The sequence below is a fragment of the Pleurodeles waltl genome, chromosome 8 (assembly GCF_031143425.1).
Source record: "Pleurodeles waltl isolate 20211129_DDA chromosome 8, aPleWal1.hap1.20221129, whole genome shotgun sequence".
NCBI classification, from domain to species: domain Eukaryota; kingdom Metazoa; phylum Chordata; class Amphibia; order Caudata; family Salamandridae; genus Pleurodeles; species Pleurodeles waltl.
Genome location: NC_090447.1, coordinates 1493363440 through 1493388338, shown reverse-complemented (window position 1 = coordinate 1493388338; position 24899 = coordinate 1493363440). Strand labels below are relative to the sequence as shown.

Below are 24899 nucleotides of genomic sequence, written 5' to 3'. Positions count from 1 at the left end.
GAGGACGTAGCTGCCGTTTGAAAGCACCTGGAACATAGGTCTAATCAAGGGGACTGGAACTCCCTTCAGATAACAAGCCAAGTTCGCAGCAGAGGCGATACACGCCCCATGCAAGAACAGCTGTTTACAAACCATCGAGTGGCTGACTGAAGTCTCGCATTCACTACCGCCAAGAAAGACTTCTTTCATGCCAATGAAACATTTGTACCAGAAGGGAAGCTCCCACACCTCATGAATGTAACTATCTCCCAGCCTTTCATACCTGCCTACCGGAATGTGTTTTAAACAGGAGGTGAATTGAAGTGTAGAAATAGGCAGATTAATGACCCCGTGTATTAGCCACTCAGCAGATGGTATTTCAGCCACAGTAAAAGGCAACTTTTCTAATTTCTCAATGTTAAGTATGACATAAGTCGCTTCCTTCTTAGCCATCAGTTGTTGTTGTTGCATCAAATTAAAGGAAGAAAATATCTCCCTCGCACTGACATGCTGCCAGGGAGCGCGACCCGCCTTCAATGTTTGAAGTGTCCAACCCAACTGAATAATGGACCTTAGCTGACTCTGTCCATGGTGTAAAGAAGACATATCTGTTTGTATAATGTCTATAGCAGAAGAGACAATATTATTTAAAATATATATCCGGTCGGACAAGGTACTAATCCCATTATCCACAACAGCTAATGCCTTTTTTAAATTTTCCTGGTCTATTTGCCCTAACCGGGCAGCTGCTTCTTGTTGGGAAAGCTTCCAAATTTCATTATATACTTCATATAAGAAACGCTTCCTACGGTGTTGTCTGGGGCCTAACAGGAAGTCCTGCAAGTCAGTGTTATTAGACAGGAGACTGAGGTGTTCTCTAACCACATCTAGTGAGGATGGTTTTACCTTTGCTGGCACAATGTTGCCACACTATGGCCCTCATTACGACCCTGGCGGTGTAACACCGCCAGGGCCGCTGTAGGCGGGAGCACCGGCGACAGCCTGGCGGTGCCCCGCGGGGCATTCTGACCGCGGCGCTTTGGCCGCGGTCAGAAAGGGAAAACCGGCGGTCTCCCGCCGGTTTTCCACTGCCCCTTAGAATCCTCCAAGGCGGCGCAGCTCGCTGCGCCGCCGAGGGGATTCTGACAATCCCTACCGCCATCCTGTTCCTGGCGGCTCGCCCGCCAGGAACAGGATGGCAGTAGGGATTGTCGTGGGGCCCCTGGGGGGCCCTGCAGTGCCCATGCCAATGGCATGGGCACTGCAGGGGCCCCCGTAAGAGGGCCCCTAAAAGTATTTCACTGTCTGCTTGGCAGACAGTGAAATACGCGACGGGTGCAGTAGCACCCGTCGCACCTTCCCACTCCGCCGGCTCGATTACGAGCCGGCATCCTCGTGGGAAGGGAGTTTTTCCCTGGGCTGGCGGGCGGTCTTTTGGAGACCGCCCGCCAGCCCAGGGAAAAACTCATAATACCCTCTGCGGTCTTCTGACCGCGGAGCGGTATTATGGAGGGCGGCATCCTGGCGGGCGGCCTCCGCCGCCCGCCAGGGTCGTAATGAGGCCCTATATGTCGTAACTATACACGCATGCTCGGATGATATTTAGCGAGGGTCTGGCCTACTAGTTCTAAAAACCCCTGAGGAGTTAGTAAAACGTTTATGACACCCATTTGTATCTATTGGCCACAATAGCTACCCACCAGGATTTGTCAGTGAAACATTAACTGTACCATTCAGGACACATTCGTCGAGCTGATCTTCAGTTGCATTTGTATATTTTTGCCATTTATAAAATTTTGCAGGGGCAGGTATACTGGGCGTGTTTAATTCCTTAATTTTAGCTAAGCCTAAACAACTGGTTTGTTGTACCGTTTCATTTAAAAAGATAATTTGTACGGGAATAAGGCATGCTCTAAACAAAGCTTCCCTTCCCCTAATTTGCCAATTTTTAGTTCCCCACACACTTTTCAAATCGATAGACTTCAGCCAATATTCATAGCCTTCTATAGACAATCGGGAAACAAAGGATTCTGAATATATAAATTTCGTATTTGTCATTAATATATGTATATCCTTAGTGGGTGGTACTTTAAAATAATATGACTCAGCATTTTTTACATTGTGCCCAGAAAAATATGTAAACTTTTCAGAATGTTTTAGAACTCCCCTGTGGTGGAGTCGGACAGTGTTCCCATTGTGTATAAATAAAAACAGTTTTGGGGCTGCTCGCTCTATGTATGAAATGGTGCCCATAATAATTATAGCAAAACATATCACCATAATTCTCTTTAGATTGATAAAAATCTTTGTTTTCAAAGACAGTATAATACTGTAATTCAGTCATCAAATCAACTGTTTTCACATCCCAATCATCAGAAACAATACCTGGTATTACATTATCATTCATTGATAATTTGAACACATATGGTATTTGAATTACTTACAAGGGACAATATATATCAAATATTACTTTGTCCAAAACAATCCCATCAGGAATTGGTACTGCGGAAATGTTCACAAATGATAAGTCTCTTCGGACCTTATGTGATGAAAAATGTGGTTTTAAGACCTCCTCCACCAATTCAACTGTTGATTTTTCAGGAAGAAAATGACCATGTATTGATAAGAAAAAAGTAATGACAAAAACCAATCCATAGTAGGAAAGCTAGGACAGTCAAGGAGAGCCATAGATATTTCCATGGAAAAACAAAATATGTTTCTTTAAGCCAGTTTTTTAGCTTACGTGCTCTTGACAAGTCAGGTGTTGAAGAGGCGAATGAGCCTGAGAAGTCACCATTGAAGTCGGCAAAATATCCAGAAGCAGTTCGTGCAAATGGTGGGGCCGTGGTCAGTGGTGGAGTTGGTGTTTCACTTGGTGGCACACTGTAAATTGTACCAACCGGCTGTTTTGGAGTTGAGTCAACTCGGTCAAATGTTTCTAAATTGTTTGATGTTAGTGGAAGCAATGCTAGATCATCTTCCACCCTCCCCAAGCTCGGAGAGGTGTCGGTGTTGGTATAAACGACTTGTAGAGGAACTTCTTCGCCAGTAGTGAGAGGGATTCTGGAGCTACTGGATGTTCCTCTTGGTCTGCTGTGCAGGATCAGCCACATGGTGTAATTTGACATTGTCGATGGAGACAAAACGATTTTCTTTGGCACCTGCCAACGGTGGTAGAATAACTGTTATGGTACCGTGTATCCCTAGTACTGGGACTGGTGCTTGACATGAAGGGCCAAATTCCTTTTTTACAGCGACTTTTTCACGTACAAGATCCCCAACTTTGGGAATCCAGCCGGTAGATGTTACTGGCACATCCTTGATTCCCGTGGAGGCAGCACTGATGGAAGAATTATCATCACGGAACTGTTGTAATTCCTGTAAGACAGTGACACATTCATTTATGTCAAAAGGTGTTTCTGCTGCCTCCACGCCAGGACCATCAAGATCCGGAACATACATTTGAGTTCCGAACAGGCACTCATATGAAGTACGACCCCCCCACGGACCTTCTAGGCAGATTATTAAGTGCTCTCTGGACTCCATTTAGGTGGTTAAGCCAACTGACCCGTACCCAAGACTCTGGTTTTTAAGGATTGCTTTAAATCACGGTTAAATCGCTCCACTACACTATTTCCCTCGGGATGAAATGGAGACGAGTACTGGAGTTGGACCCTCAACGAAGCCATGGCGTCCCTGAATGCCCTTGAGGCGAAAGCAGGGCCCTGGTCCGAATGGAAAGCCGCAACCGCATACGTACCGATAAAGACTCGCAAATCTTTAAAAACAGTCCGAGCATCAGCCGCGCGTTGTCGCCACACCCATAAAAATCTGGAGCATGAATCAACAGCGACTAAAATATACTTGTATGCACTGTCCGGTGTTAGGATACCACAGTGGTCCAAGTACACACATTGTAACGGTTTGTTTGAAATCAGGAGGGGTGTCTGCGGTGGGCGTTTTGCAGTGGAAACTTTAATTTGTTGACAGATGTCACAACAAAGGACATACTGCTTGGTCTCTTTATAGAGACCTGGCCACCAATAACGGGCCTGCAAGAACGAAATTGTAGCCGCCACACCAGCATGGGCAGATGCCACCCCCTCATGCGCTGCTTTAATTAATTGTAATCTTATATCTCTATTGGGAATGTCTCATACCCCTACGCCTGGTATTCTTAACCCCAGCGTTCAGCATACCTCCCATTCGGTAGTGATACTTGTAAGGAAATCCTTTAGGATAGGGCGTACCATCAGCCGTAGCTGTCACGGCCGCCCATAAGTCTGCGTCCGGTTTTGAACTCAAGCGAGTCACTACAGCTACAGCAGCCATGGCCACAGCTGACTTTGCTGGTTCATCAGCCAATGTATTTCCAGCAACGTGTATCCCAACGCGCTGGTGTCCAAGTGTGTGTACAATAAGGACATTTGGTAGCGTCTCTTTCAGATCTGCTACTCTCCCCCACAGAAGTCTGTGTTTGATGGTGTTGCCTTTGGAATCTCTGAACCCATTCTGGCGCCACTAATGCAGGAATTCATTAAAGGACTGGACACAATAGTATGAATCACAAACAATCAGCGTAGGCTGTGCAGGATCCGTGTGTTCTAGTGCCTTCAGCAGACCCTTTAGCTCTGCCAGCTGTGCTGTGCAATCCCCTAGGGTTTGCGTAAAAGTATGTAGAGGACAAAATTTATCGCCCTCCATATAGCCACTTATGACTGCGCAAGCAGCAGAATATTGGTGTTTTGTGCCAATCGCAGGTTGTGCTGAGCCATCGGTGTACATGACTCTATGATATTGTTCAATAGGCAATGTATTTGCTGGAATTGGGTACTCTATTTCGAACTGTAAAAATTCTTGAGTTTGTAATTTTGGGTCAAAAAGGTAGTCTACATCAGCGGCTGTCAAAGACGTAGCCCATTGTATCCAACGTGGATGTAATGCTTTTGCGTTCGGGACGCTGGCTTTTGTAACAGCCTCTAGGGCTGGGATGGGAGAAACGACAATGTGTTTTCCTTGGGCAAGAGGTCTTTCTTTAATGACCGCCATCTGTACAGCAGTGAGAATTTTCTCAGTGGGAGCAAAGCGTTGTTCTGCCGCTGAATATAAGTGTGATTTGTATGCAATCGGGACTGTCTCACCTTCATTAAATGTCACATAGGTAAAACCGATGGCACCAGCTATTACTCTGATGACCAAATGTGTTTTGTTGTCCCTCGTATGTAAGTGTTGTGCTGCAAGCATGTCTGTTTGCAAATCTCAAAGAATTTGTATGTGTTAAATTGTCCAGAATTTACTTGAAAAATCAGGACGTATCAGATCATATAAAGGTTTTATGCGTGTAGCATAATCTGGAATGTAAGTTCTGCCAAAATTTAGGAAACCCAATAGAGATTGGAGTTTTTTAATCGTGTTTGGTGGTTGTAGCTGTGCGCATTTTTCTAAGAATTGTGGCGCTAGGCTCTTTCCTTCACTTGATAGCTCATATCCCAAAAACAGGACGCTAAGGAACTCAATTTTATTTTTTTTAAATTGAATTTGTAGCCAAATTCAGCAAATCCTACCACAATGCGGGCTACCCGTCTTAGATGTTGTAGTAGTTCATCATCCGTAAGATAGATAGATATCTACATAGGGCAATGCTTCAGGGTCAATCTCATGCAAAATTGCAGTCACATGAGCTGCGAACAGTCCTGGACTGTTCTTATACCCCTGAGGTAAACAACAGACTTTTTTCTGGGAGCCTAGTGCGCTGAAACTTGTTAAATCTCTACTCTCAGGCGCTATATTCTGGCAGAAAAAACCTTTGGAAATGTCCAGTGTGGTTTTGTATTTTTTACGCACTATATTGTTCATTAGTGCGGTGCTATGTGAGTTCTGTATAGCATAAGTGCGTGTATGACTGTTTAAGTGTCTGTAGTCTAAGACTATTCTATATGAATGGTCTGGTTTGGCTACTGGGAATAATGGATTATACATTGGGGAGACACGGGGTTCAGTTACACCCTGGTACTCTAATTGTGTGAGTATTTCTCTCACAGGTGCTTTTGCTTCATGTTTTATTGGATACGGCGGTTGAGGTTGAGGTTCATTTTTGATTGGAATAACATGGTAGGGGGATTCTCTATCCCATCCTACGTGATTTCTGTATAATGCAGGAGCCTGTGCCATAGCCCAATCAATGGCATAGGATTGAGCGAGTTCCTCTGGAACAAGGGGCGAGAAGGAAGGCTTAATCACATCTTCCCCCATATGGGCAGGTACGGACAAAATCAGGTGGCCAATCTTGTTCGGCCAACAAAACACTGTATATGTTTACAACGCGATCCCAAAAGATTGTGTCTATTATGCGCTCAATGTCTCCTAACTGTAGCGTTACTTTATACACCGTATCAGGCGTGGAGACACGCATGTCCGCAGTTTCTACTTGAATAAAGTCATCAGCTGCGTTCACCTCCAGATGCTCTAGAAGATTCCGGCGAACTATTGTGGCCTGTGCTGTGCTGTCTAACAGTGCTAGAGCCCACTTCTTGTTCTTCAAGAGGACCCTCTTCCTGAGTGGCATGTCGAACTGTGACTGCTGCCACTTTTTTCTTTTTGAATTGTGGTTTTTGTTGGGTGGGTTTCTCTTCCTTTTTAACAGAAACCTCCGAAGAGCGTTGTGATTCCTGTCTCCTGTACTCCTGTACTCTGTCCTTCGCTCCGATTGCCCACCTCTCTCATTTCCTTTTTCCGATGAGTCCTGAAAGGAACGAGATTGGCGTGTATCAGTATATTGATATCTATCAGGTGTTTTTATATTATCTCTATTTCTGATATTAAATACGTTCTGTGGGGTCTCCATACGTGGAGATTCTCCCCTCTCTTTTTTAGGAGTTTGTTGTTTTTTATCCCAGCGTTTCTTATTACCCTCAGAAGCCTGCTTGGGAAAATCTTTAGTTGATTTGCCCTGAAATTGTGGTTTAGATGGTCTGGCCCCTAAACTGTCTCAACCTATGCTAGAATAACTCTCTGCGATTATTTTAGGCATCTCGCGTTCCTGATCCTACTGCGGAACGTCACGGAGCTGCATGCGCACTGCAAGTGCGACTGCTTCCCCTTTAAGGTTATTTAAAATGATTGAGGAAACTGTGGCAAAATTGCCCATCAATTGCCATCCCCAAATCCAGGACCGGGGCAGCCCCATACTCATCTTGAATTTGTTTCAACACCTCCGGTAAATTTGCAAGTGTTAGTGTACCATGCGCAGTTGTATAGAGCGCAGCAAATACCGTGCCCCAAGTATTACAGTTATCCACTGTAGGGACCATCCCAAAAGGCAAGCACATCGTAAATATTCTATGTTTATACTTAGGTCCCGTATGGGGAAATACTGCTTCCAGCGCATTATTTTTCTGTGCTAACCAAAACTGAGTTTCCTCCCGTTTCGGGGCTACCTTACCCATAATCGAACGTACAGTTGCATGGTTTATACCTGGTGTTACTACATGTGGATGTGCTGGAGCAGCACGTGCTGGGTTTGTATTTAATGTTTGCATTACAAATTGTGCTAATCGTCTAAATATCGCAGTTAATTCTATATATAAGCGACAAACCTCAGCTACCGCTAAGTTTGCAATTGCTGGATGTGGTGTATAGGTGGCTAATAAAGGCCAGGTAGGACCATCGTTACTTAGAGGACCTAACCTTACTGGTAAAATTGTGTGGGGTAGGGCGCCATCAAGCCAATTGTTATGTTCTTGATAAGATAAAGGTATTTCTAAGTATGTGTAAGCTCTGTATTGTCCAGGCGCATTTGCAAGTGTATAATAATTAAATGTATTTGTGTTCCCATCAACTGCTGGAAAAGTGACCCAAGAATAAAAAAGTTCTGTTCTATAAGCTGCATGGACATCCACCACAAATGTGACTGGACCCCCCGGGGCATTAAGCCATTCGCTAATAGATGTGTAGTTAGAGGTTGTCTCATGTTAACCGCTATCTGTACCTGCTGTGGATTCGCCATTATAAACCAACTGTAAGTTCAGAGAAGGCACACCAAATAGGGTTTCCCTTTTAAAGTTCAAGCTTGAACAACCTACAGCTTTAGATAGGATAGCCTATGTAGCTGGGGGTGGAAATCCTCAGTACAACGGACGTCTCCGTATACGGTATTGAGGTGCCATTATATATATATTAAGACAGAGATACTCCGGAGGACCTGAAAATTAGAGCCTGACCAAACGCTGGCGGCGCCATGTCGCATAGGCTCTCATTATTCTAATGAGACTACTGGATTTTGAGCGGCAGAATCGCCCGCCGTGTGGGAGACTTAGTCTAACCCACTGCTGGTGACACCTGTCGCTCCAATCCGGGTTTTGCTCCGGCTAACCAGCAGCACCTCATCTCTACCCAAGGATAGGGATGACTGGGCAGCCGAGCGCATTACATATTTGGCTTCTCAGGGAAGTTGTGGTCACTCAGGTCACATCCGGTTCTCTCACTTACAATTCAGTCTCATATATAAATGACAAACAGAAGCAGTATATGTTTCCATAATGAGTTTTAATAAAACGGCTGCATCCTAGATATCAAGGCGTGACCTGCAATAACCAGGACGACACAACATGGCAGTATTAAAATTGTGACAAGAAGAGTGAAGCATAAGAACAACGCTATCATATTGTCACTATTGTCAATGGACTAATCCCTACCTAGCCTAGGATAGAGCACAGCATGTTAAGCTCTAAGTCTGCCCTTCAGGTTCCCCTGGGAAGACATCAGCCCCCATACTTGAACAAAGGCCTGTGGTCTGCGTTAGCATCTGTAGCGAAGCATTCGGCAATCAGCATACAGTCGTGGTTCACTGGCTGGAATCTCCCTCTAAAGTGTAAGGGACAAGAAAGTGTTTTTATAATAACACAGCTGATTTTCTGAGAAAGTGTCCCTACGTAAAGATGTGTATTTTCTACGAATGTTGGAGACTAAACTTCTACCACGTTCACCAGCAATGTACCGTGGTGTAGCCTTGGAACAAGCAAAGAGTGGTCAAGAATGTCTTGTTTGAGAACAGAGTGCTGGCCTAGGCAAAAACAGTTAGATAGACGGAAATAAAACAAAACCGGAAAAATGGTTATTGTAACAATAATAAGACGAAGCTGAATAAAATATATCTAGGTTAAAGTGCACAGCGGCCTAGTGTGTTAAAATAACGTGCATGGAGCTATAACTAAAATGGCTACACAACAGGGTGACTTGTGGGGCTCTCATTGGGTTCTGGCACCCAGAATCCTTTGCAAACCTCAAAATCTGGCAAAAAAACGCCTTTTCCTCACATTTCGCTGCTGCAAAGTTCTGGAATCTGAGGGGAACCACAAACTTCCTTCCACCCAGCATCCCCCTAAATCTCCTGATAAACATGGTACCTCAGTTGTGTGGGTAGGCCTAGTTCCCGCGACAGGGAAGGGTCCAAAGCACAACATGGACACGACAAAATTATATATTACAAAACTACCTGTTTTTGCAAGCTGGGCACCCAGGGCCAAAAACGCAGGTGCCTCCCCCCCTGCAAAAACAGGTAGTTCTGTAATAGATAATTTTGATGTGTCCACGTCCTTCTGTGATGTTCCAAACATTCAAATTTTGAAAAACTCCCTTAGGTTATGCTAAAAGACTCCTCATCCACCAATCTCGTTGGTGGCATGCTTCATCATCGGGGTCCCACCCAAGACACTTAGCATGTCACTGGTGTGCTTCGACGCCTGATTACAGCAGAGCTGTTTTTTTCATTTTTAATTTTACCACACCCACTGGTTGGATTTGGCACGAGGGTGAGTGATGGTTCAGTAAATCTAATTTTATTAACAAGAGATTTCACAAAAATTAAATGCACTGTTAATAACTGAAATGCCAAAAAACTGAACCAGTGACTCAGCTTGTGAGCTGTAAAGCCACGTCAAGGCACCAACCGCTTTACAGTCCATTCACACACCTTTTATATGTGACATGCCCACACCATTCACGCCGCCAGCCGTGAGCCCAGCACATTACAACTCTCACATCAACAGACAGCATCATTCAAGGGCCCATCACTGTCATATGCCCACATGCCAGACACAGCAATCACACCAGCTGACGGAGTCTGTGGACTGGCATTTGGCTAGCAGTGTGTTGTTGTGGCCAACAGCAAGTCACTATTTACACCGCCAGCCAAGCGTCACTCCACGCACACCGCCAGCCACGTGCCACTCCATGCACACCACCAGCCACGCGCCACTCCATTCACACCACGAGCCAAGTGCCACTCCACGCACACCACGAGCCAAGCGTCACTCCACGCACACCATGCACCACTCCACGCACATCGCCAGCCAAGTGCCACTCCACGCACACTGCCAGACACACACCACTTCACGCACACCGCTATCACTTTTATCTTAACAAAAAAGAAAACACTAATTAATGATAAGTAAGTACAAAACTACAAACACAAAAGCTCTAACTAAAATTAGGACAGTAATGCCAACCGTGAAACTAAACAAAACGCTCACGGTAGTTCCCAATAATTCTTTTGGGTGTGGTAACTTCTGAAACAGCTGGCCACACACAGCCCAGGCTTAGAAGGACAATTGGAGCACTATATACGAGTCTCCCTCCGGATACCTCTTCAGGCACAGACTCTACATTTCTTGCTGGGAAAGTGTTTTTTGGTGTGGTGGGAATCTGATCAGAAAAGTGGTGATCTTTCAATCTAGCCACATGCTCCACCACCACTGCTGCTCTAGGAACTCTTGCCTGTTCCACCACAATAAAGCTCTCTATCACTGACTCCTGAAATTTAACAAATGTCATCTTTGACTCAGGGGAACAATCCTTGAACAAAATAAAAGCATTAAAAGTTGCTAAATGGAAGAGATGTACAGCAAACTTTTTATTCCAAACGTAAGCCTTATGAACAGCAATATAAGGTTCCAACCTCTGATCAACTCTATCAATACCACCCATGTGCTTATTATAATCTAAAATGCACACTGGTTTGCGCACTTTGGCAACCTGACCCCAAACAGTCACAGGGGAAGTACGCTCATCCTGGATGGCAGTCAGTCCTGTCTGCAAATTTCAGAGCTAGCAGCTCATCATTAAACAAGGCACTGCACTGTCCTCTCTCAAGTTTTTTACAGACAAGCTCCCTTGGATAGCCTTTCCGTTTAGAGCGGATTGTGCCACAAGCAACAGTGTCCACTCTGAAAAATTCCCTGAACAATTGCACTCCAGTGTAGAAGTTATCTAGGTACAAATGGTGACCTTTTTTAAACAGTCGTCTACAAAGTTCCCATACTAACTCCAAAAATGGGTGGACAACTGGGGGGGGTGGGATCAATACTGGAATCCCTACCAGTGTTGACCCAGAAATGATAAACATATCCTGTACTACTTTCAGACAGCATATACATCTTAATTCCATACCGTGCCCTCTTGCTAGGAATGTACTGCCTAAAAACCAAACGGCCCTTGAACAGGACCAAAGACTTGTCCACAGCCATTTCTTTCCCTGGAAAATAGATCTCTGAAAACCAATCTACAAAATGATCAAGGACAGGCCTAATCTTAAAAAGACGGTCAGAATCAGGGTGATCTCATGGCAAGGCTAAAACATTATCCACAAAATGCAGCATCCGGGAGTGGCAATACTCCTGTGTCGCTCCCTGCAATTCCGACTAATTAAAACATGGCATGACCCAGAGGGACGCTATGTACTGGCTAAGCTATCCACAATATGCATAGGCTCCATATACGCCCCCACCAGCTCGAAGCGCACCTTTTTCCTCTCCCTCAACTGTCTTCTGTCACAGATAGGTGCCTCACAATATATTCTTGGGGGGGACTGGAACATAGTCCAAGATGCCATTCTAGACCGATCAATTGGTCTTGACGCGGGTAACAATGCAGATAGAGCCGTTTTCAAAGACATCCTCTCAGATCATGGCCTAATAGATTGTTGGCGTCTCTCCCACCCTTCCAATAGGGAATATACTTTTGTCTCTTCGGTCCACGGGACCCAGTCACGGCTAGACTATTTCTTACTTAATCATAGAATACTACAAGCGGTTAAGTCAATAGAAATACTGGTAGCCGCACTATCAGACCATTCTCCGGTAGTAATAACCCTGGAACTCGGAATGATTACACCCAGCCGTAAACCCTGGCGCCTCCCTAACACTAGATACCGATCCCGACTGGGAAGGAACAACTTAAGACCCATATGGCCACATACTTGAAGGACAATAAAGGCTCAGTGACCTCACCACAACTTCTCTGGGCTGCGGCGAAAGCAACTATCAGAGGGCAATTAATGAGAGATGCAGCTATCTCCAATGCCCATAGACGGGCCCGACAACACACGCTAGAAGTCACAATAACACAGGCCATGAGGAAATACACACAACAACCCACCCCCTCCAATCGACGCTCCCTAGAACAGGCTAAAATGGAGCTTAACGCCCTCTACACCTCACAGGCAGAATATGCCCTACAACGGCTGAAGGGACGCCACTAGGAGCACGGAGAGAAAGCAGGCCGCTTACTGGCTGCCCAACTACGCCAACGGGAAACAGCACTTGCTATACCGGCACTACGCACCCAGGATAACTTACTCATTACACACCCCCAGGCGATTGCAGAAGAATTCGGCCGGTACTACCAAACTTTATATTCCTCAGAAACATCGGAAGACACTGCCCGCTTAGACGCATTCCTGCAGAGGACACACATCCCCCATCTTACAGATGAAGGCAGGGCTCTTCTAGAAGGGGATATTAGTAAGGAAGAGATACAACAAGCAATAGCTAATCTATCATATCACAAAGCACCGGGGGAGGATGGGTTTACATCTGAATTCTATAAATGGACGGGAACCGACACTGTAGATGTCTTATACGAGGCATTTCAAGGGGCCGAAAGGGAAGGCTCCATACATCCTATATCTAATAAAGCCACTATCACAGTCTTGCCGAAACCCGGAAAAGACCCACTTCTTAGCGGAAGCTATCGCCCTACCTCCTGATTGAATGGAGATATTAAAATATTAGCGGGAATACTGGCCACTCGCCTTAAAGTTATCCCCTCGTTAATCCATCACTCCCAAGTAGGCTTTGTACCGGGCCGCTCCTCCAGGAATCACCTCCGCACACTTTTCCATGCCATTTGGGCCGCCCGCGATACACTAGAAGAAGCTCTAGCCCTCTCGTTGGATGCCGAGAAAGCGTTCGACCGAATAGAATGGTGGTACCTCTTCGAAATCTTGAAACGATTCGGGTTAGGAGAAGGCTTCATTAACAAGGTGCGCCTCCTATATGGCTCCCCGACAGCACAGGTAAACTGTGGGGGGGTTCCTGTCGGACACTTTTGAGATCCGGAGAGGGACACGTCAAGGATGCCCACTATCACCCCTCCTATTTCTACTCGCGGTGGAGCCTCTGGCGGCAGCCATCCGTAGTTCCAACCTCATATCAGGAATACCGCTACCAGGCGGAAAATCTGACATATATTTATACGCAGACGATATCTTACTTACCCTCACTGACCTGCCCACTTCCATCACTGCCCTGAGGGAGATTCTAACGGAATTTGAATGCATATCAGGATATCGAATCAATTGAGACAAGTGCGAAGCTCTACCACTTTCCCCAGTCACAGTGAGTGCCTCCATACAAGGCTTACCGATTAAATGGAAACACTCCCGACTAAGATATCTAGGAATTGACGTAAATACAGGGTTGGTCAATGTGGTGTCAGACAATATAGACCCACTGATCAATACCATGAAACGGGACTTTGAGAAATGGGGCCAACTGAACCTCTCCATGTGGGGCAGAGTACAGGCGGTGCGGATGGTAACCTTGCCGAGGTTCCTATATGTCCTAGGCATGCTCCCCTTACAGATCCCCTTACCTGTATTAAGAGAGATAGACCGCTGTATCCGCTCCTTTGCTTGGGGATCCATGCGCCCACGACTACCCAAAACCACCTTGATAGCCCGTCGGGAATGCGGTGGACTAAGCCTTCCCTCGATCGAACACTATTCGTACGCGTTACATCTTTCACAAATGGCCCTCCTACTCCCGACTGACTGTAATAACCCCGCCGCTATGGACGTAGAAAGAGCCCTTACAGGGGCCCCCTACGGCCTCCAGCTATTATACGATACGAGCCAAAAAGGCCCCCGACCCACCAATCCTATGATAGGAGCCATGAAGAAAACCTGGCACCGGGTACATCGGCTCCTTAAGATAGACCCCCACTTACATGACAGGGCTCCGTTATGGGGCAACAAAGGGTTCCAAATCGGAGGGAAAACTATTACCTGGAAGGATTGGGGTCAACGAGGCATCAGACGAGTGGACCAACTTATATCAGGGGAAACCTGGAAAACTTTTAGGGACCTACAGGTGGAATTCAACCTCCCGGAATACCACTCATGGCGTTACCTCCAACTCAGACATTGTCTTAAACAGAGACTAGGTGCCCTTCCCCGACAGCTCCCGCGCTCTCCTATACTACACTATCTAGAGACATGGGGGAAGATGAAGGGTGCGATATCGGGACTCCAGGCATTGCTGAATCGCCACCTCTTCTCACTCCCACTCCTGACTTCCCTCAAAAACAAATGGCAGACGCACCTACAAACTGAGTATGACCCGGAGGACTGGACTGACCTGATCGAAGCCAGGGACCGCGGAGCACGCGAGGCTCGTCTGAAATTCTGCCTCTTTAAGACACTACATGATTGGTATTGGACCCCACAAAAATTACATATGGCAAGACTTCTCCCCCATGCAAACTGCTGGAGGTGCCCACACACACACACACTGCGACTTACTCCATATCCTACACGATTGCGCAGCCGTACAACCTTTTTGGAGAACAGTGGGAAACACCCTCCGAGAATCCCTACCCCTCCCACCACTCCTCATCCCATCTCTTCTATTGCTACACGACATGGGAGAACTCCATAAGATCACACAAACTCAAAGTAGACTCCTACACACCGCGCTAGCAACGGACAAATTATGCATCCTTAGACACTGGCGTGCACCGACCGTCCCCTCCCATGATGAATGGTTGACAGCAATGTACCAAGCAGCCACACACGAACGACTTATCTACAGTTTACAGGACAGAACGGAGGTGTTTCTCCAGACCTGGTCACCCTTCATCTCCGGACACTAGGACCAGATTACCCCTAGAGAACTCCACAAAATACCACGTAGTGGGAATATACCATTCCTGCTATCATACCCATGCAGGTACATCCACCCACACCTAACACACCATCCCTCCCCTCCTGGACTCAGATGACCCCCTCCACCCCCCCGGTAGAAAGGTAGAAAGCTACTGTATAACCTACGATAAAAACCGCTGCTCACCATCCACTATTCATTGACCTTTTTGGCATAACCTATTCCGTTATTCATATCCCAATCCTTATACATACTATTGATGTTCATATCACCGTGTCATTCCTCGATCCGTTCCCCCCCCCACCACACCCCCCTGCCCCAAAACATCTTATAACACTTTATAGTCTGGCTCTATTTTTCTCTTCATATGAAAGCAGCCACTATAATGATTTGCCTTTTGAATCCACACGGCCCCCTCCCCTTGGTCACTATCGCTATCACTATCACTACTAATATCACTACTAATGTTAACATCATTATTATTACAGTGATTTTTATTGTTACTATCGTTGCCACTTCCTTATTCTTCTTCTGCCTATTAGACACCATGGACACTAATACAATCCATATAAACGCCCTCTCTCCCCTTACCCATTCCATACCCTCCCTCCCTCCCCACTCTACATTTTCTATACACTTAGATTCCTACCCAGACACCTCTCCCCCTCACCCGCCACCCCCCCCGTTCTCATAACCCACACTAATCACTACTTTTCTTTATATCCCTCAATACACTCCTAATGGCCCCCCACTACCCTTGACCGTATCCCACCCTTATCACAAAACATTATGACACTCTTTAAATGGACTAGCAGCATATTCCAGGGAGACTCAAGAAGATGGCAAATGGGACACCTGGTTAGTATTGACCACGACTGTTATTACAGTAGAATTGTATAACGAGGACATCATGGAGCAAATGGATCCTTGTTTTTTTTTTTTTTTGTTCTCTCCCTCTTCTTTTATAAGTTGGTTTCATTGAATCGTTTACCATATTTCTGATTGTATATGCATTATTATAAGAAAAAAGCCACAACTATGGCAAATGGCATAACAATAGACAAGAGAGATATAAAATAACAATTGTCATGTACGATGCCTAGAAAAAACAGACATGTGTATTGATAATGACTCATAGAATGTAAAACTGTACTTGTTATCTTCCCTGTGAGAAAACCTGATTGGAAACAGAAATGGCTCAGGTTAACAGACTGTTCACTATACTATGTAATATGATGCAATTAACAATAAAAAAAATACAACACAAAAAAAAATGCAGCATCCGAAGAAGAAGCATATACCGATTATCACTCTTGGTTGCAGGAAATATAGCTGTTGCCATCAAGGGACTAGTAGACGAATACGAAGACAGCAACGGCTTCCTTATCAACCCCATCAAAAAAGTTAAACCTAAGAACCTTTTCAACTCTTCCAGATTTGTGAGAATCCACTGGGTAGCTCTAGAGTCTAGCACTGTTGTCCCTCAAGTACTGCTCAGCATACAAATTAGTCTGTTCAACAATCTCCAAGAATACATTATCCATAAACAACTGAAAGAAATTGATAGGCAAAATGTTTTCCGTATTCACTCTACACCTCGGGAGACCAGTAAAGGCAGGTAACTCTGGCTGCTCCATGTTTGGGGCAACCTAGAGGTCAGGTCTTCCAATGGGAAGCCTTTCAGCCCCAGGCTGCGGCACGATTGGCACATCAGTGTCCTCCTCTACAACAGGCCCTTCATCTGAACTGAGAGTGGCTTCATCACCAGATGATTCATCTCTGACAGAAAATTCACTGCCAGAATCTAGCACTTCCTCCTCCGCCTCAGATGCAGAGTCAGTCTCATAATCATGATCAGAAGACAACTCAAAAAGCATGCCAACAACCTGCTGAGCAGTTACCCTGCGGCTAGCCATGATCCTTTATAAGAAAAGTGTAACTTGACAAAAGTACCAAAAACAACCAGCACTGTCTAAAATAAGTAATAAACAAAGTGTGGCTTTATCACAAAGTGTTATGTACTCAAAAACTATACCAGACACTTGCCTGAAAAAGCTAGACGCACCAGCAACTACTCTGCACAGATACAGCAATCACCAATGATATCCCACTAAAAAGGAAAAAGAAAAGAAAATTACACATAAGACAACACAAATATCATTGTGCACTAATCTAAGGACAATTTCACACACAATCCAGCATTTAGTACACCATTTACGTAAATGTAATTCATGCATGGCAACAACACTCATTTGGAGTAAATTGTTTTTTTTAATCCAAAACATGCAACTACGCACACTGCAGGTCAACCACTGCCAAAACTGCAAGGAGTCACAGGAACTGAAGCAAAAGCTCTGATCTAGAACAAGAAGTAGAAATAAACCGTTATAATCACAAATGCAACACCCCGCCACCAAACAATTAGAAATTTTCCTCTGTGTCTAGTGGTTTCTGCCCCCCTTGGGGCAGATGAGCCAAAATAACTAGGCTGATCTGCCCCCAAGGGGGGCCAAAATGGCCAACAGTTATGTGCCCCCTTTGGGGACGACCCTTGCCCCAGGGGCCACCCCCAAAACACACACACAAAAAACAAAAGGAAAAAAACCCTGGTGTCTTTGTGGCTTCTCCCCTCCCTGTTTGGTGGCAGATGGGCCTAAAAATAATAGGCTGATCTAAATGGCCAACAGTCATGTGCCCCCTTTGGGGGTGCGACCCTTGGCCAAGGGGCTGCACCCCACCCACAATAAGACAGAAACAAAAACACAGTCCCTGGCGCCTTAGTGGATTATGGGCCTAAAAAAAATTGGCCAACAGTTGTGTTCCCCCTTTGGGGAGTGACAATTGCCCCCCCCCCCCCACCTACCCCTAATCCCCCCCACAAACAAAAAAAATACTTTTAAAAAAACCCTGCCATCTTTGGGGCTTCTCCCTCCTCCCCCCCCCCAACCAGGGGGCAGATCAGCCTAAAAATAATAGGCCGATCTGCTCGGGGGCAGATATGGCCAACAGTCATGTGCCCCCTTTGGGGGTGTGACCCTTGGCCAAGAGACTGCCCCCCCCCCCCTCCCAAAAAAAAAGTCCCTGGCAAGATGGGCATTAAAAATAAAAAAAATAGGCCAATCTGCCCCCAAGCGAGGCAGAAATGGCCAACAGTTGTGTGCCCCCTTTCGGGAATGACCCTTGCCAAAGGGTTTAACCCCCCCCACACACACACACACACACACACACACAAAAACTAATTTAAAAAAAACCCTGGCATCTTTGTGGCGCTTACATTTTTTTTAAAAGATTGCTTTATTTAAAAGCAATCACAGACATGGTGGTCTGCTGTCCCCAGCAGGCCACCATCCTTGTGAGGGCGGCCGTTCCTAATGGGGTCGCAAATTGCGACCTACCTCATGAATATTTATGAGGTAGGTCATTTGCAACCCCATTGGTAATCGCAAACAGTGTTTTTGACACTGTTGTACATCAAGTTTTGCGAGTCGTTAAGACTCGCAATTTGCGAGTCGCAAAACCTAATATTCGTACATGTGGCCCTAAATGTTTAAGCGGTAGTCCTTTTATTTTGTATCTTATGTAAGATAGAATCTGCAATGTCACCTTTGGAATGTTTTGATGTATTCATATACATCAGTGGATGTACTAATAAGGTAAATATGTTGATACAGACTATGAGGGTCATTCCAACCGGAGGACCACGGAAGCACCACCAACAGGCTGGCGGTGCTTCCCTGCCCATTCTGACCGCGGCGGTAAAGCCACGGTCAGAAAAGGGGATCCGGCGGTTTCCCGCCGGATTTCCCCTATCTGGGCTGAATCTCCATGGCGGCGCTGCAAGCAGCGCCGCCATGGAGATTCCGACCCCCTTCCCGCCACCCTGTTTCTGGCGGTTTTTACCGCCAGGAACAGGATGGCGGGAACGGGTGTCGTGGGGCCCCTGGGGGCCCCAGCATGATTTTCACTGTCTGCTTAGCAGACAGTGAAAATCGCGACGGGTGCAACTGCACCCGTCGCACCCCTGCAACACCGCCGGCACCATTCGGAGCCGGCTTCCATGTTGCAGGGCCTTTCCCGCTGGGCCGGCGGGCGCTCCTTTGGCGGGCGCCCGCCGGCCCAGCGGGAAAGCCAGAATGGCCTCCGCGGTCTTTTGACCGCGGAGCGGCCAAATGGCGGTGACCGCATGGCGGTCAAAATGACCGCCTATATTGTTTGGGGGATGATGATGGTTATTTGACCTTGAAAAAGAAACCTGTTTCTGACTGATGTCGTATTGAGGGTTTTTGTCTGTCATTGAGGGGAGGATATGACATATTTAGAGGTCAAAAGAATGTGACATATTTAAAGTTCTTCAGAAAGATTAAGACCATCATGTTTTACACCTAGGAAGGTAAAGTCCGCCATTTGCTAGACAGGCCTATGACTAAATACAGTCTCGGCCTGCACAAAAAGGAGTCTGCATTTATGTGTTTAAGAACCTACAACTAAAATAAAGAAGGCTAAAAGCAAATGATTCAAATAGAGAAAATAGTAGAATTATAGAGGGAAATAGTCATAAGATTGATGACATCCCTGTAATAATTTCTAAACTAAATAGTCACTAAATTATCATTGGAGTGTTTTTCATTGATCTTGCTTATCAGACATATTTATTATGCATTTATAGAATAAACGCACATGCCAGAAAAGTGCATTTGATGAAATAGCAATTAATCACTTGTTACATGTCCAATAACACATCTTCAAACTGAAAAGAAAAATGGGTCTCTGTGCTGTCCCTTACAACAAAAGAGAGAGTGCATGTGTTGGTGGAGTCTACAACTATGGTAGGTAGCTCTGTAGAGCAGTGGTCTCGGTGTTGAAAACAATCAGGTGAAAAACAGTGGGGGGCAGGGAGGGTGGTTCATTCAGTAATAAAAAAAATGCCATCAGCAAGAAACTGTTCTGAGCTTGCTCATTTGGGCCTGTACTACCTATACGGCGCACTTTCCCTGTATTCCCACGTTGCACCGAAAAGCAAATGCGATGGGCCGCACACCCCTTCGTAATTCAAACCCTCAAATTCTTCTGTAATACCAAAGTGCCCTGTGGGCACGCAAAGCAGGCGCAAATGCACGTTGCACAGCTGGGGCACTTTGTGTAATATGGCCCACGGTTGAGTGTTAGATGAAAAAATCTGTCTGAAACTTAAGTTAGATAATGGCAACATTACATATAATTTAATGGAGAAGTGACCATTTTGTTAGTGTTCGGTGCTGCCTTGATGATGAAATCAAATGAAAATCGGTGAGAACTGTCAACATTGTTCTGAACAGTATTCAGTACTCAGTTTCCAAAAGTAAATCCTTGCACTTTTAGTACCCACCTGCCCACTTCTCCCTCCCTTCTTAAATGGGTTACTGTCTATACACCGACCCCCTCTGCTGCGCACTCTGCGCTTTGTCTGCTTGATAGGTTACGCAGCGCATATTACTGCATAAACTTGAATGCATCTCTAATTGAGGGGTCCAGTTCTGCTATTGTTGGGTACATATGTGGCAATTTGTGGCCTTTTACTGGCATGTGCATTAAATACATAAAACATAATTTTCAATAATAGGAATGACCTGATCCCAGCAGAGCTGACAGCAGCAACAATCTAGCCTGTCTCTAGGGTCCTGTCTCCACATGCATGCTTTCACAGCATTTTGTATCCACTTGATAATGTGTACATCTGGCATGATTTTAATTTCCTACTAAACAGTTTTTTCCAGCTGTACTGTTGTAGAGCTCTTTACAGCACTGAACTGTGTGCTTTGTGCTAATTGTGCAAAAAGGGATACTCACGGAGATCCGTTTACAGCTTAGGTAACCAGCACAGAAAAGGAATGCCTGAAACTGAAGAAGCCATCACTTATCTCTCAAACTTCTGAACCCTTCTGGTTTGGTTCTGGACATGTCCTAGCTGTCAGTTAAGAATCAGTGTGTTTTTTGCACCAGGTTTCTTATATAATGTCGAAAGAGCCAATGAGTGAAAAAAAGACCTAATTTACCCAATTTTATATTGCTAGTCCCCAATAGGTGGATTCCAGATTGTTTCTCTTTTATATTCCTGAATAGATTTGAACACCTCAAATGACGTCCTTCCCAGACTCTCTTCCAACACTGTGGTGGCTTATCAGAAACGCTCTATTGACCTGCGCATTTTCTCACCATCTGGGTGCCAGTTCGTCTTATCCATTGTGCCCCGCTTTCTCATAGGTTAGGAAAGATTGTCCTTTCTCTTTTTCACTGTTTCATCACTTTCATATGGATATCACATATCAGAGGATGTACCAGCAGCATGTAAGGCAATGCTACAGAATATACAAGCACAGACCATTTCTGGTGCATGTCATATTTGCAGCAATTCAACACAGCATACAGCAATGCAGTATGAAACATGTATACACATAATAATTTGTTTCTGGTTCTCATAAGATGCAAAGTTCCTAAGATGGCAATGCTTGGATGGCCGTGTTTAGAGGTGATTACTTCTGTCATCCCTGGAGGTCTCAGTCAATGACCTGAAGTGCCCACTTGTTTGCGCAGAGGATTTTCTTTATAGAGATAATTCTGGACATGGCAGCTTTCAAAGTCTTTCCACCTCTACAGTAAGTCTAGGATATTTTTGAGTAGGATCCTAATGTTTCGGGCTCATTCCTGGGTACTGGCCTGGATGGATCTGCTTTTCTTGGGTCTCCACCTCATCCATCCTGCTGCTCCTCATGCCCATTGATGACAGCAGTGGAACCTTGACCTTCAATGGGGTCAGCACTTGGGGGTGTCTCACGGACAACATCCATGTGTCAGATGAGGCAGCCCAAAACTGTCCGTGTTGAATGAAGGATAACAACCTGACTTGTGGCAGGCTGTTCTGTCTGGCCTATCCAGAGCTCAGGGTGATGATAGGCGTGCCATCTTTAGGGTGGGTATGCCACTTGGACGAGGTGGAGGTCAGAACTCTTAGGTCTCCATTGATGCAGAGGCACCCCAACAATCTTCTGGAGCTGTGTGCCAGCCAACTGGCCCTCAAGGCAACTCTGCTTTCCGACAGGGGCTGTCCTGTTCAGTTTTTGACAGGCAACATAACTATCATTTGATGTTACAATAAGCAGGGTGGGGTGTAGTCTCCTGTGATGTGCTAAGAGGCGCTTAGATGGTAGAGCTGGACCTTCAACAAAGCTTTCCTGTCCATCATCTGGCCAACGCTTGATTGCTAGGGAGGACGAGCTGAGCAGCTGTTACCTAGCCGACCATAAGTGACATCTGCACACAAAGGTATTTCAAAGCATATTCGCCCAGCAGAGCATACTTTGGGCAAATATTTCTGCTGCTGCAGAGAACAGTGGGCCCAGATGAACAAACATTTTGCGATGGATTGTTTATACACAAAGTCACACAAACCTGTGCAAAATGTTTAATTTTTTATTTACTTTAAAATACAAAACTTGTTTTGTGCTTGAAAGTGGCCTCAAAGTAATGTAAAGCAACGCAAAGCTACTCTGCGTCAAGGGGGCATTTAATGGGTGGTTTATGGGTGTTCCCATGTAAATGCTGATGCTTTTTAAGGCAAAACCCTGTCTACTAACAATAATAGACATAGTTATGGGCCAAAAAATTCCACTTGAAAACAGGCACTAAAAAGAAGAAATGCTCCTTTACGTCCTTCTACCTCTGCCACTGTATTCCCGGAGTCCACAAGAAGGACAGGGGAGACTGTGCTCAGTTCATCTTGATAACTCTAGACAGCGCTTGGAGACTCTGGTAATCTGATCTCATGAATCTGAGCATCTATCTGTCCTCCGCTCAGTCTTCCTCTCCAGGAGGACCCGCTGTTCCAACAACAGGACAAGAATTACCCAAACTCCACAGCCTATGCCTCCATTCATCGAGATTGTGTGAAACCAGACGAGTAGCTTTAACCTGACTGCAATGATGGTAGATGTGATTTTGGCCTCTTGCCTGCTGTCCACAAAACCTGCGTGCCAAGCTACCACGTGGGTGTCACTCTATGGTTCACAGAGCACTACTGCTTGGACAGTCAGGTTCGTTGAGACAGACATTTAGCCTATTCGGTCCCCCAGAAATTTATGGTTTGAGCCTGGTTGCAGACTCCCCCCTGGGGAAAAATTGCTTCAGTATCTATTGTAAGAAGAGGAATCTATGATTAGAAATTTCCAGAAGAACAAATTACTTGCCTTTGTTTTTTCAGTTTGAGACTAAGCACGATTCCTCAGCAACCCTCCCAGCCTTCCTCGACTGCAATTAGACTCTACACCCTAAAACCGGTTAGATATCTGCACATTGGTCACAATCAATCGTGGCTCCGCGTTTTCGGTGCAGAACAGTCACGAGAGAAGCGGGTATGAGCGTGCCGGGGTGGCGCATACATGGGGATTGCAACTTCACTTCCAACGCAGATGATGTTGACGCAGAGCTGATTGACACCACCTACCGGCAGGCAGAGGTGCTAATCAAGATTTTCCGGATCCAGTCTGAGGCCTGGGGATCTTCTAAGGTGAGGAATATATGGTTTGACACTCTCCACCCAAAAAAATTGTTATTGAAGGTAAGTAACTTGTTCATTTTGGTTGCTGGGCAGTTTGTGGCCTTTTGCGAAGGCCACCGGGTCGATCTGCTTTAGGGTAGATTTTCTGATGCACCTCTGTTTGTTACTAATGCAGACAGGTGTGGGGTCAGCCCCCTGTGTCCCCGTCAGGCCCGGGGCGGTCTCAGGTTCATTGCTGACACGTCTTGACTTGTGACCGCAGACAGTGTACTCTCTTACTACGTGTTCAGTCGGTTCACAGCACCCATTCACGTCTCCTGCTCTTTTTCCCTCCAGGTCGCACAGATTATGAAGAATGAAATGGAGAACGCTTTTAAATTGTCCGTCAAACTGAAAGTGAAAGTAAAAATGGGCCCCAGCTGGGGCGTCATGCAAGACCTTGACCTGTGACCTGGAAGAAGACCGCAGCCAATCAGTGACACGGCAAGCACTTGGAATACCCGCCTTCTTCGGAAGTGACAGCATTGTCAGCACGTGCCAATGGCGGGGTCGCTGTGAAGGTTAAGCATACTTTGCACAATGCATACCGAAGAGGCGTCTCTCTCGGTGAAACTGGCAACAGGTGCTCTTGGTGCATCGCGAGAGATGGCGCCAAAATTATACGAAGAAAACAAGTATTAATGAACAAAGACCTGGGACAAATAAATTAATTTTCTGTTGCTGTCAGCAGAACGCGTTCAGAGCAGCAGGGCTGCTTGTAAATATGTGTGCAGCTATGATTTATGAAACACACTAGTCTCATTTAAACCTCGCAGCTGAGCTGCTCTTACTGTATATGTGACAAGAGTTTGGGAAACAAAAGTTTAATATTTAATAATATAATTTTACTGAGTGAATACTTGAATTACCACATGAATTATAAAACTGCAGATACATTGCCACAATGAAATAACTTTTAAAACAAATAAACATTGATTTATCAGTCGCTCTGTTGCGTTTCTGTTAAATAATAATGTTCCTGCAGATGGTACTTGTTCCCTTCTTTCCCAAATGGATAGCGTTCCTTGGAAAGAAACCTTTCTGGGAGTGCTTCCAGCCACTTGTATTTTTGTCAAGCAGAATCCAGCGTTGCAGTGCTATAGCTAAGATTTTTTTTGGTGCGGGGCACGGGC

At 45.6% G+C, this 24899-nt stretch overlaps 1 protein-coding gene across 2 annotated transcripts in view; it reads left to right on the top strand.

The window, feature by feature from the left end:
* POLQ (DNA polymerase theta) overlaps positions 1-24691 on the top strand; it is a 367236-nt gene extending 342545 nt beyond the window's left edge. For both annotated transcript variants that reach the window (XM_069202712.1, XM_069202711.1), the window contains exon 31: positions 24064-24691. In XM_069202712.1, the coding sequence (XP_069058813.1) occupies positions 24064-24177 (114 nt within the window). In that variant the 3' untranslated portion in view covers positions 24178-24691. The remainder of the gene's footprint in view (positions 1-24063) is intronic.
* The last annotated feature ends 208 nt before the right edge of the window (positions 24692-24899 follow it).